Raw genomic sequence first — 15,029 nt, 5'->3', positions numbered from 1 at the left:
TTTCCATCACAGCTTTCATATCTCCATTTATTGCTATAAGACCGGGGAGGAATTTCATTTTATGGGAGATATTCGATACCTCGCAATATTTGATCATTGGACGGGCGGACTCAAGGGGGACTCGGCGTTGGAACTGGCTGGGCAATTGCTTTATTGCCCATGGATTACTCGATTGTACTCCTAAACTCGGATTATAACACTTGATTGCTAGTAAATACGGGCTCGAACTTCATCTAGGTCTCGGCAAGGAAATATGCTCTACCTTCAAGAGGAATATACTTGTTTTGCCATGGACGCAATTTGCTATACCTTTAAATATTCTTAATTGTGAAAACGAACGCCTTTATCTAGCGAAGTGAAGTCACTCTCTTAGACAAGCAAACCCTTAAACGCCTGTAGATGCTCCTTTACGACCGGACCGAAACACCTCGTGAGTTTTGATGATAGAACCGCGCCACATTAATTTCCAGCCTCATATTTCAGTGACGAGGAACAGTCACTCGCGTTTCCATTCCCCGAACTCGATCTCCAGGTGATCCTTCAGTTCCTTGAACTTATTCTTAAAGTCCCGTCCGCATCGCCAGCACACCATGCCCTGCTTCATGAACCCCTCATGCCCCGGATGGCGACGCGGGTCGTCCTCCGCCAACGGAAAGTCGGCTATGTCGACAAGAAACGGCGTGTTGAAGCTGTTGTAGTGCTTGCGATGCTTCAGGCAGGGGCTGTGCATGTCCCGCGAGAAGACGTGGACATGCAGGTGGCTCATACTCGGATGTGCATGTACGCCGACTTTAACCTCCGCCTCCCAGTCACGCCCTTCTGGCAGCCGCTCTGGATGCTCGAGGTCCGGCGGGTCCGCAGTCCCGTTCAGCACCGCCTCGCGGGCGGCATCTTGCTTGCTGTGTGGCCCGAACCGGCGCTGGAGCTCTTTGGCCACGAGAGTCTTGAGCTTGGCGGTCTCTGCCTCCACAGAAGCCAGGAAGGCGGCGTCCTCGAAAGCGTCGAATGGGTGCTCAAGATTATGCTGGTCTGACCGCGGAAGCAACAGGCAGTGCACCGATGCTTTCGGGTACAGGTCGTGGATGGCGACGAAGTCTGGCGTGTGGTAGATCACCCTGCTGGGCGGGAAGCCACCTGGATTTGCGATGTAAGCACCTAGGCCATCGCGGTCCTTGAAGACGCGGGCTACAGTATTTCCCTTAGAGTGTGTGGCCCCTGGCGACTTTGACTGCGGTTTGGGCTTTGCAGCCATCAGTTCAGTGACTAGAGGAGTCAACAGTTTGTCCAACATTTTGCCTTGATAACTGGGGCGCTTTGGATGGGGAGGTGATCGCAACTCACAGGCATTTCGAGGTTTTGCAGGCGGCGCCTGTGAGGCAGCTGGAACTTCCGTGCCCTGGATCTCCTCCTTTGTAATTGCCTCGTCTGAATCCGAATCTACTGGAGGCATGATGGAAGTCTCGTCTTAGTGGGAATTCTGAGAGCATGTAGTACTTGGAGAGCTGCCTGGCTTGTACATGTATGATGTAGGTTCTTGGAGCTTCGATGCCTGCAGCCCCGCCCCCACACAAGCTCCCTAATAGCTTCCAGGTAGAACTACCCCTATTTCACAGTCGTCAATAACCTTGAGATCATCACACTGTCAAATTCTGACATAAATCTATCTTCTTTGCCTTAAAAGCGATGGTATTCGTTTAAGTCATTTCGAAGCCAAGACCTTGGTGTCCTACATTTACAGTTCTATACCTACAGAAAGAAGCCAGTCTAATATACCATAGCAAAGTAAAACCAACGGTTCTTCGCATAACAGCTGTGTGCTTCGCACCACATTCGCAACAATGCTCCTCCTCATAGTCCATGAACTAGGTGCAGGGGCTGGTTCTTACGTCGCTCCTCAGCAGCCTCGGCGGCTAGGAAGCCCCTTACTGTCGGATCGTTTCGCAGACGGTCCTCGTCCACGGACCTCGAACGAACAACATGGCCAAAGAGGCAGTCCCACAGATCTCCTTTATCGACAGCTTCTCCGGCCGTCTTGCCCTTGCTCATGAGCTTGGAGAGCGACGCATGCTCCAGTTCTATGGAGTTCGCTGCTTCAAGGTTCACGTCTAGCAGCTCAGGGGTGGATTGTTTGGACTTCTCATTTTGAGTTCTGCCCATGTGTTCCATGCGGCGTTGCACAGAGAGATTGTAGATAGACTCCTCAACCGTTCCGTCGACAATGTACAGCCATACCGTCGTCTCCTGCTCCTGGCCGATACGGTGCACACGAGCGATGGCCTGCAGCTCTAGTGCCGTGTTCACAAGTGGTTCGCACAGGAAAACATGGCTGGCATTGACGAGATTCAATCCACTTGCATGCGCGCGTGCGTGTAGGAGGAAGCATTCAATGCCTGGATCTTCTTTAAATCGCGTAGGGCCATTTGGCTTGTCGAATGATGTGAACCCTATGCGGTAGCGACCGAATGCCATCGCAAGAACGTTCAAGAAGTCGTGGTACTGAGAGAAAATAATGGACTTGGATCCAGGATCTGATTCTCTGAGCCACAAAAGATGACGAACAAGATTGTCAATCTTCGTTGTGAAAGCAGGTCCATCCAGGTCAATGTTTTTGATCTCTTCAAGTTTCTCAGAACTGAACTCCGAATAGATGGTCGACTTCTTAGATCCTGGGCTGCGATGGGCATCTTGGGCGGAAGTTGGTCCAGCCATCTCAGTGTGTACTCTCAGTTCTTGCGGTTTCAAAGTAATGTCGTGAAGGTTAGAGGCTTGAAGACGTCGCTTGCAAACAGGACAGGTGTGATGGGCCTTAAACCAGAGCATAATACAGTCCTTGCAGAATTGATGGCCACAAACGGTCAAGACACCGACGGTGAAGGTGGACTGACAAATGACACACATTCTCTGCTCATCGGCCTTGGAATCAGCTTCCTTCAAATGTATTACTGGACACTCGTTAGTCAACAAAGCACCATTAATCAGAAAACGGATACATGAAACTCACGGTATCGGTGCTTGGATTCGGCTTGCCCAAGCTTTTTACGTAGCTGTTCCTCGTCTGCGATGAGAGCATTCATGGCAACATCAGTCTTCGGTCCACTGTAGGATTCCAGCATATCAGATACGGCCTGAAGTTGTCGGTAATACTCTACACGAGCATTCATAGCTGTTGTGAAGCGATCCATTTCTTGCTCTAAGGTAGTGGCCACTTTTTGTTGTTCAGTCAGTTGGTTCTGCGTAAGTTTCAACTGCTCGTGCACAATTTCGAGCTCTACCTTTGCTCTAGAATTGCCTAGCGATGCTTCATGTCTTAACTTAACAGACAAAGCTCGTAGTTTGGATACGATTCCTCTCAAGGACCCAAGCTCTCGAGGGGGTTTGACTTGATCACGGGTTTGTAAAAGTTCCAGAAGCTTTTCCGGGAATGGTCCAAGGCCATCCTTTGCTTGCCTCACAGACACTATTGTCTCGTGCCTCACAAGCTCATTGACCTGGCCAGACAGAGCATCCTGCCGGTCAGCAATGGTGGTGCGGACGGCCTGAACATACACAACAAGCTCCTCTTGTAGCTTTGTTGATTCTTCAAATTCTTCTCCCGTGATCTCTTTGTCCTGATCCTCCTCATCGACAAGCGGCTTCAGCAGAAGCTGTACAAGGTGCTCTCGCCAGTCATCGAGTTGATTAGCTTGATCGTTGAGCGCCTCTCCAAGATCTTGGAGCTCCTCTATGATAGAGCGGCTCTCTATTCCACTCTCGGGGAGGCTCTTGAACTCTGGAATCACCACAAAGGTCTGTCCTAACGCGGAGTCAGCAATGTCCTGCATCGACCGAGCAGCCTTGCGGTGGCTCTCCTTGAGGATTTCTTTGCGAAGCTTTTTCGCTAGATTATAGCCGTCGACTTCTAGTTTTTCCAGTTTTTGGAATTCTTCAGAATCTGGTTTCGTCCAGTCTTCGTTCACCTTTATCTGGTAATGCGCACTCGCGATGAAGAAAACGGCCTTGTGCTGAATTTCGAGCGCGGACCTGAGTCGCCTGCGGGCATCTCCAACCCGGCCAGCCATGGCTTCATCAAGGTCATCCTCGTCTTCGTCTTCCTGAGCCTGGGCATTGCTACTTTTCGCTGGTTGTGCCTGCTCTAGCTCAAGCTTGAGCTGATCGCGGCATTCTGACACAATTGAGTTACTGCTTTCCAGGACCTCCTCCCAGATAGCGAGGGCTTCCTTGACGCGCGGCGAATTCTCCAACAATTGCCCTCGTGTAAGCCTGATGGAAAGGAAAGCTCTTTGATCTGATCTCATGGAGATCTCGCTTTGTTCGATCATAGCCTCAAGGACTTCTGCTACCGTTCGCATCGGACCATTTCGATGGCCCAGTGCACGCCGGTTGCGATGGCCAACTTCTGGGTGTAACGCTGTCTGTCGTAATCGGTCCAGAGCAGTCCGCATCGCTTCAAGGACTGCGGGATCCTCTGGATCCCAATCCTCGGAGAGAGGTTCGCCCAGTGTGTTTAGCCCACAGGATTCCGCCATTTGCTCAAATAGGGTTTGGTAGTGCTGCTCTTCCACGGCGGTGAAAGGCATAGTGATGACATAGCGCTTCTGTGGTGGGATTGTAATCTCATTGCGAACAAGACGCTTGGTGTGCCGCATTGAAATTTGGCCGAAGAGCTCGCGGAAGGAGTCGGTATGGTGTCTGATCAAAGTCTGCCATGCCTGTGGGCTAGAGGCAAACGGCTCATACCTCAGAAACAATAGCAAACCACGAAGATCCTCAACGCTGTCCTTGACTGGTGTTCCCGTGACACCCCAAGCATTAACTCGTGGAATAATTCTTGCAACTGTGGCCGCCTTCGTTACGCCACTTTCGATCATTTGTGCCTCGTCAATGCATATTCGCCACCAAGAAAGTTGCGTCAAGGGGCTTTTGGGGCGATGATATTGCCTCGGCGCTCTTCTCGCTCGGTCAGGAGGTGGTATAGCAAAATCAAGCTCAGCTGTTAGAACATTGTAGGTTGTTACTACAACATCGTGAGTTGCGAGTTCTGTGATGAGCGCTTCCTCCGAGTCCTTGTCCTTTGCTGACTTTCCAATCCCGGTGTAGTACATAACACGCAATTGCGGTGCATGCCGGCTCAGCTCCGAAAGCCACTGATCCTTCAGGGCTTTTGGCGCGACAATTAGTGTGGCAGGAGTTGATCTGACCTGCTCTCCTGTATATGGATCCACCACAGCTGGAGGTTGGGCGGGACGGGTGTGAAGCAAAATTAGTCCAATAATTTCAACCGTCTTCCCCAGACCCATCTCCTCGGCAAGGATGCCGCCTCGTATTTGATCTTCCAATCTTTCAAATGGTGCAATATCCCGTGTAATAACGTTGAACAGCTGACTAACATAACAGATATTGCCATCCAAGTCCCTTGCTTCGATAAAAGAGGTGGGAAGCTTGGAGGCGTCTCTGTGAATTGGCTGAATATCGCCGTTTTCGCCAGTCGATCCTGGGCACCACTGAACACCCTCACGATTGAGAAGCCACTGCACGGCACGTGATTGAAAAGGATAGAGCTCACTACTTAAGTGTGGTATCTTGAGCGAGTTGTTTAACGAGTTGTGAGGATCCGGTACAAATGTCGATCCATAGAAAAGCTGTGGCGAAGTTTCATCCTGGCCATCGTCACTCTCCGTATAGATGTGGGGGAATGCAATTTGCAACATCTCTTCGCGAAAGCTTAACTTGTTCCTGGAGAGAGGAGATATTCCGGGAAAGTTGCTTGTATTCCATTTCACGTCAAACGTGAATGCCAAAGTATCACGAGTTCCATCTGAGCTGAGATCAACATCGGCTGATACCCATAAGACGCCCTGTTGTCCGGCATTGGACCATGACAGCTCTCGCTCACAAAGCATGGCCTCAAGCGCCATAGAGACATCTTTTCTAGGCAGTATTATCTCGACTTTCAGAGATCCAGTCGCGGGCGAGGCTTTCGAGGCAACCTCCAGGTTCAAAAAGCTGTGACTCGCACTACCAGGCCCAATCTCAGAAAGTGCGAACGTGAGATGAGAGCCGATGCTTCTCTTCTTAATTGGGATGCCGGCATAAGAATGCTTATTTGGAAAGTCGATGCTGATCTTGTCTCGGAAGATGATGACGGCCTCGCAGTCAGATGATATTCGGGGACGTTTAGCAGGTCGCGCACCCGTTGGATCGTCCTGGTCATCTTCTGTGGGGATTGATTGCAGAAAATCAACGAGAAACGATGGGATATGATCTATCATGAATATTAGCGAAAGGCTATTGCATGAAAAACAGGCTTAAGACAAACCTCCAGGCACCACGCGAGCTGCTTGGTCGAGGACTGACCTCGGGCGCGGTTTTGATCCTCGCATAGTGACGTTCGTGCGCCCCATCTTCACAAGATGTCGTAAATAGACTATAACATATTTATTGAGGTGACATTAGATTTGGTTCACCTATGCGAACAGTGATGGAAATAAGCCCCTCAAGCTAAAAGGTAGGGAGCCGTACTCAGCAAGGTGAGTCGTGTCGTAAATGTCAAGAGAATGGAAGGAAAGAAAGCTGCTGCAGCCTTGGATGGAGGGGTGTTATCGAAACTTATCGGCGGCGATAAGGCAAGGCTAACGCCCGGGACACCCCACCATGACAGCACTAGCGTGCATCGTGCCTAGCCAGACCACACGCTAGGAATTCAAGATAATCCGCTGCCGTGTCAGGTCTGTTTAGTGGAGTCTGTACTGAAGGTCAATTGGAAATTTTGGCGAGCTGTTCGAGGTAACCAGCGTTCACGAGAGGCTCGCAGTCTGTGCTGCTCGACGGTACACAAGCGAAAGTGGTATGTGAGTCCTTACAGAAGGTATGAACCTACTTTACTGACTTTTCATAGACTGCGATGAAGGCCTCAAGGATACAATCCGTCCTAGGCTCCGTCCTTCGACCAGCGGCGACACAGAACCAGCTGGGAGGAGTACGGTGGACACATAAGCAGTCTCAATCTTTCAAGGTTCCGACACCGATTCCCCTTGTGCCTGATGTCCCTACGTTCCTGACGGTCATCGGCCGTGGGCTCCGCCAACATGCTCCCAAGTTCCCAACTTGGGAAGCTCTTTTCGCCCTGACGTCAGCTCAAATGAAAGAACTCGGCATAGAGCCGGCGCGGTCCCGGAGGTACCTTCTGCAATGGCGGCGGAGGTTTCAAAATGGAGACTTCGGGGTTGGAGGCGATCTACGATATGTTGAGAATGGAACGGCGGAGCTTAAGGTCCTCGAGATCGAGAAGGATCCCCTGACACGCGTCAGGCACGTTGTGAATGTGCCCTCTGGCAAGAAAATTGAAGATTTGCCGGAGGAAGAGCGTGTGCCAGTCAGGAATTTTCACGTCCAAGGAACTCATACGGTCGCCGGACCATATGCAACCCCGCTGGAGGGCGGCCGAGGAGCTCAAATTACTGTGACTGAGGGCATGTGGGAAGACAGGAGGGGCCATAAAGTTGATGGTGGTGAACGAAGAAGAGCAGAAGTTCGGTTCAAGCGACGTGTTGCGGAACGAAAAGCCCAGAGGGATCGTCGCGGTTTTTGAAGAGCCTCCGTGACTCTAGCAACGAGGAGAGTTGAGCGAGCTTGTGTCGCAACTTCTGTATATTCGCAATGGTGCCTGTATACTACCAGATATATTCTATGTAACGATAAACCTCTCTGGCAAGCTTACAAGCGGTTAGAGTCTGTACCACTAGGATGGGGGATCATTATCTCAACAACCAACTACATGTCAAAAACATTCAGATTCATTTAGGACAAAGTTTGCTTAATTCTCACGTGTTGCAATCGTTAGATATCTAAAACCTTAATGGAAAGCGAATAATCGGCATATAGGAATGGACCACATCGAAGAGCTGTCCTACTTGTCAAGCATGCCTTTCTAGGTACCTAGGTAGCTTTCAGGTTCGCTGATCTAGAGATGCAGTCCCTGGCCTTATAACCAACCTCAATTCTTTATTTATCTTATTTTGCTCAAAAAGAACCCCCCTTTTTTCAAAGAGAGCTCGATCAGTAGCCCCATGAGCCAGAGAGGCTAGAGCATTGTCATGTCATCGATAACATTACTTTTCGGTAGATTGGCGTTTAAGTGTGAATAGCTTGTCTGAACATCCAGTGCATGGGTTTCAAAGCCCGAGCGACCTATAGGCTTTGGTTGACGATTGTTAGTTGGATGTTTAGTGCCATTTCGGGATCTGTCAGCAGTGACTAAGTCACAACCCCCAATGGCTTTACAAGCACTTCTAAGCAGCCCTTCCCACGAGGCGGCAGTGGCTTGCTGCACATCACTGAGCAAGATGCGAAGGAGCAGCGCGAACGGGAGATCCCTTTCCGGCATGCTGGGGATAAACAATGCATAACTCAAGCTGCCATAGGGCTGAGTGGTGTTTTTTGGGCGGACGTCACCCCCTAAGCCACGTTCTTAACGGACCGATGAGCACTGCACAAGCGGGTTTGTGGCATCAATCCGGCTGACAGTTCCGGCCGGAGATCCAAACGTCAAACTGGGGCGCGACTGCCGTGCTGCCCAGTATTTATATTCGAGTCGTCGCACCTGCTCGTTTTCCATGGACAAATACGACAACACTCACCACTGCAACCTCTGGCCCGACTCATCTTAGGCCTGACCTGAAGCATCCACGCGACTGGACCAGTTGACGTCAGCCTCTCGGACTCGCCGCGTCTGATAGTCGTCAACGGGCACGATGTCGAACTACACGGGAGCGGTGGTATTACGCGCGGCCTCAGGGACCTACAGCTAGCCAAAGTTGCTAGCTATAACAGAATTCAAGATGTCGTCACGCAGTACCCGGCCGAGAGGGAATTCGCGGACAAGAACGTCACCACCACCGGCACTGGCATGAACCACGACCCTGACGTCTGTAGTCTTTCCCCGGCCATCATCGTACCATCCTGGTTCGGTTCTTAGGGTCGTCCTACATGACCCGGCTGGAAGGCTTGGGCCAAACGACTGAGAAATCAATGTAAAGAACATTGGGCCGTGAACGAGGCGACAGTTCCGTCCATTGCAGGATCCTACTTGGTGGTCATACGAGCTTATAAGCACTTTTCAATGTGTGGCACTGAGCATCTCATTTTGGGATTCGACTGGCACCTCGAAAGTCCGCAACTAACTCTCGGAGCCGTGGCTATGGTCCGGGCAGATTCATGATGTTGCGCCAAGTTCAGCTGAGCTGGCGGGGTCGCCCCTGGCACACAGGTCACTCAGCAGCACTTCCTAGATGCAGGTCGGAATGACTCAACGTCCGACGGTGAAATCAGTCCAAGGGCCCCTGCCAAAAAGAAAAAAAAAGGAGCAACCATAACGGCTTGTCACTATGTTATGTGGTGCTCGTTATGTTGAAAATTTGACGAGATGGTTGCACGGGCCGCTGTCGCAGATGAGATTATGGCGGTGACTCAGAGCCTGAGACATTACTGGCCCTGGGGGACAAACGGACTTGGGGTGACCAAGTGACTCACGCTATCCCTCACACCAGAACGCCATTCCCGCAGCCAACACATGGGAATGTGGAGGGGCTCTCTGCTCAACGTTGGGACATACTGGACACGGCCCTCGGTACAGATTACGAAGTCTTGCGCACATCGATGTCTCTGATGGATCATCCTACACCCCAGTTGGATCCCCTATGAGGTATCACTTATCTTCACGCCAGTTTGAGGGTGGATTCCACTTTGCTAGCCTCCCCTCTTTTGTGAGTGATCCAATTATGGAGGGATCTTCATGGCGCACAGATATGTGATGAACAGCCTGTGCACGCGGCACGGCGTGCTTGCAAGTGTCTTAATTCTAAGTCCTGCAGCTCGACAATTGGCTCCCAATCCTTACTACGGCGGCGGCTCGACGGAACTAATTATAGCTCCTGGAAAGCAAATGCGTCCCTGCTGCTCGTTCTACCATTCTGCGAAGATATCAGTCCCAAGGGGAGGTGTTGTTTCTATTTATGCGGCAGGATGTCGAAGTTGTCTCGAGCGGAAAGGGCCATGGTCGCTTGTTGCTAAAGTTAATCCAGCTGAGAATCGCCAATCTTTCTGAAACAGTTCTATCTTGAGAACACAAGTGAAAAGGGGGAGAAGAGGCGTCGGGCAGGCTAGGGCTTCGTTGCAAATGGATTGGCAGTTCAGGACGGCGCCACCATCGTTGGACTCTTGGCGGAACTTTGGACGACCACACCAAGTGCTAACCAAGTACCCAGTAGCTTCCTCGATTTGCAAGCGCGGTACCCGGTTCGATGTTTCCAAGTGTCCAGCCCAACAGGGCAGGGGTACAGGCCCAGAACTTGTTTTTACCAGATCCTGGGTGTGTCCCGAACGCTTTCATTTTTGCAAGAGGTGCCTTGCCCTCACTTGAGTCGAGATATCTCGATATCCTGCCTCCAGCTCCATGCTTTATGGGTTACATCCTCTCGCTTGACATATTTTCCAGCCAGTCTACTCTACATGATCAGCCCGGCCCCCAAAGTGGCGGGTACATGTTCCGTACTTCGGCAGCGTGCTGCTTGTGAAAGCCTGCAGGGACACAGTAGAATGGTAGAGGTACCATCTGTACACGATGGACCTTGTTGCCAAGCTTCCTTTTTGTGGCTCACAGAGGTCAAGAGAGACTCTGACCATCAACTCGATTTTTCCAGCATTTTGTGGCACACCGATATGCGAAATTGCGCTTCAACTCATGGGCCTGCGTCATCTCTTTCAGACATGGGAACATTCTGAGAAATTGGGAGAGATGCTGCCACGAATGCAACGATGCAGTGACCAGATGAGCGACTGTTGCCTGACGAAGCGCACTACGACACTAGGAAATTGGCGGATGTCTCGACCGTTAGCACCACCATGCGCAAGCTCCATGCGTAAGGCTAAGAGAAGCTAGCCAACAAAAGCTATCGCCTTGGACGCCGCTTGCAAGCCACCTGCAAGATAATAGTGTTGGCGTCCACGACTTGCTTCAATTCCGCCAATCTTTCTTGAAGAAATACATGGCAGGTACAACGCAGCATCTAGGCCACACGCAGTGGTGTGTATCTTCCCAGGGGCCCTGGTAGAAGAAAGTGTTCCCCACGTTACCTTTGAGTACCAACGTGGGCTGCCACTCCCCCGCAAGCAGTTTTGGTAAACGAGAACAATCGACATTCGTTTGTCAGTATTCCTGGACCACACCCTAAAGCTCTAGATGCAAACGGCACGATGGCACGAGGGCTAATTCGGGACCAGTCAGGCGAACCAGGCGAACTCACCCTCATATCATTGGCACACTCTATTCAGCCCAATTTCTTTCCCATGTTTCAAGAGAGGTACTCCGTCTCACTGAGTGTCTTGCAGAGGCGCAGTTCACTTTGCTCGATTTCTCAGCGGCTCAAGTCCGGTCGATGTTATGGCTGCGCGCGGGGTGATCTTCCGTAGGGCCTTTTTTTAATTCCCTAAGCACGGGGATTAATCGCACCTGCGGGGTGCAATGAGGACAAACATTAAGCTTATTCAAGTGTCCGCCGCTTCGGAAGCCCAGTCCCAAAAGGTACTTTCCCTCAGCCCAGGATGCCACCAGATCACCAGGGCGGCTCTGGTCTTTTGGGGCTCGGGTTTCAACCGTCATGCATAAGAAGCCTCTTATAAGGCTTTTTACTTCGTATAACGGTCCTTGGCTGGGTTGGCTCGCACTTCGGTTGATGTCGGTTTGACGATCTCGACAAGGCTTTCGTTAGCCGCAACGAGGATCCAAGTGAAGGATATGCCCATGCTCTTACACACACATCCACACACACACACACAAACACACACACCACAAACTACCCTGGTCTGCAGGACGGACCAGGTACAATAAGTGTACCATGCAATAACTGCTTTTAGGTGCTGATCACACAGCCTCAAAGTTTTTGCATCTCCGCCGGTGTCGTACAAACATATACAAGCAATACCGACGAACTTTCCTAGCGTCACGCCAACTCCTCCGCTAAGATTGGAGACCTGATGAAGGTATGAATCACCTTTATTTGCTTGGAATCATGCACAGGGTTCAGCCGAAAGCAAGGGTCGATAGCCGGGACCCAGTGGTTCCCGATCAGCCGGCGCGAACTGCCCAACAAACAGGGCGTTTGACGAAGGAGACGAAGGCAGAGTAGTAACCCACTATTGCCCCAGCACCTTGGTAAGTACTTGCTCGATTGCATGGAAGAGGATCGTTGTAACAGTCTGGATTGTATCGCTCTGAAAGGGCTGTCCCCATGTGCGTCGCTTGCAAGGTCAATTCTCTCTTCATCTGGGCTCAATCGAAGTGAGTATTTCATTTTTTTTTTTTTTAACTAATCGGTCTACTCTCAACCTGCATCAATTGGCCGAGCTCGAGTACTTTTAATTTGCTACCACTCGTTATTCAAGTGGACGAGGGGAGGAAATTGTTGGAAAATAAAAAGAACAGGGTATATTTTTAACAACCAAGCTTTGCCTCTTTGGGCCACCGTATAACTCGGTTTCCTAGCATACCCATGCCCAAGGTTCAGCTTTTCACCTTGGGTAGGTTTAGCTCTGGCAGATTTGTCCACAGACTGTGACGAATGACGGATGTCAGTCACATCGAATTGAGGCTGGACTGCTTTGTGCCCTGTGCGGCCCGTCACCTCAGGATGTACATACAAGCGTATGCCTGTCACCTAAGTGGCTCTAGTCACACTATCTCGATCATGGCCGGCGAGCTCGAGACGTTAGACCCGAGGCATGTTACCGCTTTAAACGTTTCCGTTTGATGTATAGACACCCCCTCCTACCTGACCGTCACCAGAACCGACTGCCCTCACATCGTTATGGTTCCCGTGGACAGCTTCCCGGGTACTATCCATAAGGTCCACTTACATTAAAGTCCTGCGCATTATGGCCCTGTCTATCAAAATGTCAGACCCTGGACCATTTGCGCTCTAATATTGACATCTCTGCGTCACTTTCACCACCTGTCACTCCAAACCTGAACCGCCTGCTTCGGGCTTGTCCGTCAGTTGAAGTTTATGACTAGACCTGTTCCGCGTCACCTCTGCCGTAGACCCTCAACTTACACACAAGAGATCAGGTTGGGCTGTTTCTGGTTTCTGCCCCCATATATTTCGACGTCCAGCTCGGAGGGTTGAAAGGCTTCAGTCTTACGAGGTTCCTCTGCAAAGTATTAACTATATAAAGGCTGTGTCCTGTAGACTCAGCTCGCTCGATCACTAACAATCCACTCATTGAGTTCCTCACAAGACTGAAGTTTCGACGTTTTCGTTGGCATTGACCTTGACAACTTGGCTGAATTGAACGGCACTTGTTGTTAGATAGGTTGAGAGAACACTTCGGCTGTGAGCTTTTACCTCCCTCTTTCTTGTTACATGTCCTCATCTCAGTTTCCTGAAGATTACCTTTCTCTCGGCAACCTCTCTTTAGAGGCCGAAGAAGACTTTGGACCGCCAGAGCCAGGGTTTGTTGACGATCCAACAACACCTCGTCAACAACGACCGCCGCTTCTGCCGCATTCTTCGAGAGGCTTTTCGTCTAGAAGTGGAACTTACGTAGATCCGCACTCGGGATCAGAGACAGAAAAAGACAAACGTAGCAAACGCAAAATGTCTTCGCGATCCGGCAACAAGCATCACTCTTCCAGCTCAAAGAAACACTCTTCATCTAAGAACAAGACGAAGAATGACGACTGGACAGACGTGACCGAGCCAGAAGAGCGGAGGCGCATTCAAAACCGCATTGCGCAGAGGAAGTTCCGTATGTGAATCCCAGAAGCCCCTTCATATCCACACAGGTTGTACAGAAAGCTCATCTCCATCATACAGGCGAGAAAGCCCGCGAGCAGAAAGAGAGATCAGAACGTGAGTCCAGAAACCAGGAACATGCAGGGAGTTCCTACCATATCCCCGGGCCCACTGATCTCACCGTGGATGAGGACCTCTCAGGCGTTCCTTGGGGAGGCATCAACATGCAACATGTCTTTGCCAGGGGCCACGAGAGCGAAAGCCGTCGTGGCAGTCGCAAGGAGTCCGATCCAGCAATGATGGACGACCCACAGTATCTGTCTCCTTACTCGGGCGGCTATCCTCAGCCTCCCAGCTGGGATGGACGGGATAGCAGCGGTGAGGACCGGTACTATGATAATTCTTCGCCGTACTACGGTTATGACTATGATACCCCACACGGCGACGGCTCAACCAGATGAAAACCGTTATATGGTGGTGGTTTTTTCACTTCTTGCTTGACATCAGGGCTGAGGTCCGACTTACACGGGGCTTAGCAACCAGAACAACAAGGCAGCGATTCACAACCGCCAGGCACAATATGCGGCGAGAAGCCGAGATACGAAGGCCCGCCGAGCAAGATTTCCTCCCTTCTTACGCTTATCTTCACTCTTTTACTGTGTATGGCTAAAGTACGAATTACGATACAATCGCGGGCAGCTACGGTGGAACCGAGGGCCTGGCATGCGGTGGATTCATTTGAAGCTGGACTGGGACTATGAATTCGACATTGGCATTGTAGACGTTGATTTGCTCTTCTCTCCCTTTACTATTACCTCATTTATTCTCCTTTCTTGATTGCATATACCCCTCTCGTGTATCAAGCAGTTTAGCTAGATTACCTACTCCTGCAACAATTACTACTCCTTTGCAACTCTCTGCTCTCTTGATACCTTCGGTCTTGTGACTGAGCATTGTTTGGAGACGCGGAGCAACACCCCGTCCATGGAATTGGCCACCCCTGAAAGGTGACGGCATGCCTTGTCAGTATCTCTTCTGGGAAGCCCGTACATTGTCCAGAATTCGGCTCAACATTCAAACAAAGGCGGCGGAACGTCCCTCCGCTCAGGCCGTAGCTGTTGACCGGGCCATGGGGCAGCCGAGGATTACCCTGAGTCCCCGGCTCGAGAGCTGAACGCGTGCCGCGCAAGTACGTATGCAAGCTGCTTGATCGACCTTACCTCCATCACAGCCTAACCTTAC

At 50.9% G+C, this 15,029-nt stretch overlaps 2 protein-coding genes across 2 annotated transcripts; both read right to left on the bottom strand.

Annotated features, from left to right (window-relative positions):
- Positions 1-496: 496 nt before the first annotated feature.
- UCRPA7_1512 (putative hit domain-containing protein) lies at positions 497-1,291 on the bottom strand (the record flags this gene model as incomplete). The annotated part of the gene is made up of 1 exon (XM_007914092.1): positions 497-1,291. The coding sequence occupies one exon, from the start codon at positions 1,289-1,291 to the stop codon at positions 497-499; it is 795 nt and encodes a 264-aa protein (XP_007912283.1).
- Positions 1,292-1,848: 557 nt separating this feature from the next.
- On the bottom strand, positions 1,849-4,868 carry UCRPA7_1511 (putative snf2 family helicase protein; the record flags this gene model as incomplete). The annotated part of the gene is made up of 4 exons (XM_007914091.1): positions 1,849-2,942; positions 3,002-3,205; positions 3,389-4,689; positions 4,738-4,868. The coding sequence occupies 4 exons, from the start codon at positions 4,866-4,868 to the stop codon at positions 1,849-1,851; spliced, it is 2,730 nt and encodes a 909-aa protein (XP_007912282.1).
- Positions 4,869-15,029: the final 10,161 nt, after the last annotated feature.

The sequence above is a fragment of the Phaeoacremonium minimum genome (genome assembly GCF_000392275.1).
Source record: "Phaeoacremonium minimum UCRPA7 unplaced genomic scaffold PA7_03_scaffold_110, whole genome shotgun sequence".
NCBI classification, from domain to species: domain Eukaryota; kingdom Fungi; phylum Ascomycota; class Sordariomycetes; order Togniniales; family Togniniaceae; genus Phaeoacremonium; species Phaeoacremonium minimum.
The sequence above is the reverse complement of the archived record's forward strand: the minus strand, read 5'-3'. Positions and strand labels throughout refer to the sequence as shown.